The sequence below is a fragment of the Trachymyrmex septentrionalis genome, unplaced genomic scaffold, assembly GCF_001594115.1.
Source record: "Trachymyrmex septentrionalis isolate Tsep2-gDNA-1 unplaced genomic scaffold, Tsep1.0 scaffold11, whole genome shotgun sequence".
Lineage (NCBI taxonomy): Eukaryota > Metazoa > Arthropoda > Insecta > Hymenoptera > Formicidae > Trachymyrmex > Trachymyrmex septentrionalis.
In genome coordinates, this window is record NW_017304228.1 from 773,200 (window position 1) to 775,622 (window position 2,423).

The 2,423-nt window shown below is 38.1% G+C and overlaps 1 protein-coding gene across 2 annotated transcripts in view; it reads left to right on the forward strand.

Annotated features, from left to right (window-relative positions):
• LOC108750080 (growth factor receptor-bound protein 14-like) overlaps positions 1-2,423 on the forward strand; it is a 324,408-nt gene that overhangs the window by 195,039 nt on the left and 126,946 nt on the right. For both annotated transcript variants that reach the window (XM_018489315.1, XM_018489324.1), the window contains exon 8: positions 93-122. In XM_018489315.1, coding sequence (XP_018344817.1) covers positions 93-122 — 30 coding nt within the window. The remainder of the gene's footprint in view (positions 1-92; positions 123-2,423) is intronic.

A 2,423-nucleotide genomic window follows, 5' to 3' on the forward strand; every position in this document is an offset into this window, starting at 1 on the left:
CCTGTCCCCCCCCTCCTCCCTCCGTATAAGCTTTTTACCGCGTAAATTGATGAAACGACATTTGCTAGAGACGAATTCTCTTTTTGTTTCAGGCGATCGCGACGCTACCAAAACGGCCTCTGGTGAGTAAGCGAGATTATATTCGTTATAATTTTACTCTTCTCATTTTCCAACAATACAATAGCATTTGATCGCTGCATCGAAATTGTATCGTTAAGATACACTATGTATGTGCTGTGTGGGTAATTTATACGATCCTTCGTCGATGACGATCGTAAAAGCACACGATTCGAATGGTGAAAACGAAATTAGTGTATTCCGATACGACGTGCATTTTGCTCGTCTCGAGGTGAAAGAAACGTTCGACTAGAGATATGTATTTCCAAAACCGGTCGTCATTTAAAAATTTACGACTTCGATGGGCGTTGGAAGCACGTAAAAGCGAAATGCTTCAACCGATATAACCGAAATCGATTGCCGCCGAATTTCCATGTACTATTTTTAATTTCACATAAAATTCGCCACCACATCGTAAATTAGTGCCAAACAGAATCTTACGTGTCTTGATATCTCCGAAGCCATTTGGATTTTTGATAGTCCATTAACGATTATGTCGCATCTAAAGGTACTTAAGGAGTACTTAATAAGATGGTTATAAATCGTATCACATCCTGTTTCAATAAAATCACTTATGACAACGGAAAGAAAATATTTAACATTGAAATTAGGAGTTATTATCGACAGATAAGTTTAAAAAAAAACTGTAGCTCAATCATCGAATCGGGGTTCAATTAGCAAAAAAAAAAAAAAACGTTTTACTATCGATGCGAAAACTGAAGCCGATGGATAAAAGATAATATGTGTGAGCGTGCTCGACGGACTTTAACTACCCGGAGAAGAACGAGAGAACCGCCATTAGTTGAAAAGTTTTCTCAACAGTCTGTCAGTCTGTTTTCGTCGACGCGCTTCATCTTATTCCGGTGAGCGTGCACGACTATTGTCTTCCGCCGGATTTTCGTCGGCACGAAACTTTTGGAGGACTCAACGAATCACCACCAGGTTGTCGTCGATGAAGATCGATGATCGGAGGTCGCTTTTTCGATTTTCTCCCTGATAAATAGAAGAAATTACGTGAACAAAGTGTGAATAGGTCATAATATTTTTCTCATTGATCGTATGCCCGACGATACACTGAAAAAATACTAAATTTTAATAAATATTTGTTTGAATAATTCTAAGTAAATATTTATTAAACGCAAATATATTTTTATTTGATACAAAAACCATTATTTTGATTTAACTATCGTTTTTTTATTGAGTAAATATTTGTTTATTGTAAGTAAAATTTACTTAGTGCATATTTCAAGAAATATGTATTAAGATTTAGTAAATTTTTTTAGCCTAATATATTACTTTTTTGAACTTTTTGTGTAAGGAATTTAGTAATCAAGATAATGCAACTTTTTCCTAAAGCGAAAACATAAAAAGTGAACACTTTTACTATTAAAATCAATAGAGAAATTTTGTACTTTCCGTTCTAGGGAAAAAAGTTACAGGATTAGAACCCTGAAGTATTTAACTTTACTTAAAAATACTCTATTCAAATTCAATAAATTTATTATTATAAAAAGTGTCGAAATCGCATGTTTTTCGGATCGCTTAATTACACTTCTTTGAAGAGTTATAAGTTACTTATCCTGATTTACATTCAATTACCTTCGTGTATTTTTATGTATTTTATGTTACAGCAAAATCATTTATGATCAAGGTGATGAGATTGATCTTTTGATTGATTGATAATTTTCTTAATTCCTTGATAACGCGGGGATTAAAGTTGTAAATGTTTATGACACGTCTTTTTATGTGTCAGCTCGAAACAAGGCAGCTTTCGCGAGACGTGAATCTACCTTAATACATTCCACTGTAAGCACCAACGGTGCCATACACGGCGGCAACAGTATAAAGCCGGTGTTAATATTTGATTTGCCGGTTGCTGGGCGGCGATGCGCATGCCCGGCGTATCTTCGACACCCTCTTCGCGTTTCCACCCCCTTAAATCTCGCTACCCTTATCCATCCCCTCATCCTCTGCTCCTTCTCCTCCTCCTCCTCTGCGGAGAAACTCCTATTTACCTATCTGTCGCCGCTTTCAATAGACGGGATTTAATACCGGGCGGTTGCCACGCGGTAAACTTGTGTCTTATGTCTCGCGGATAAGAATTATCGTTCGAGCGATCTGGTTTTGCGGCCGACGAGTTCAATGATCCCTCGCACAACAACTCGCGCGATGGTACGATATTTTATTTCGGATAATTTTGGCCAGTGTTGCTAACGTCTGGCGGTCGATACACCGCGATAATTTTGATGCAGTCGCAAGGAGAGAAAGAGAGAAAGAGGGGCGGGGGGGGGGGGGGGGGGGGGGGT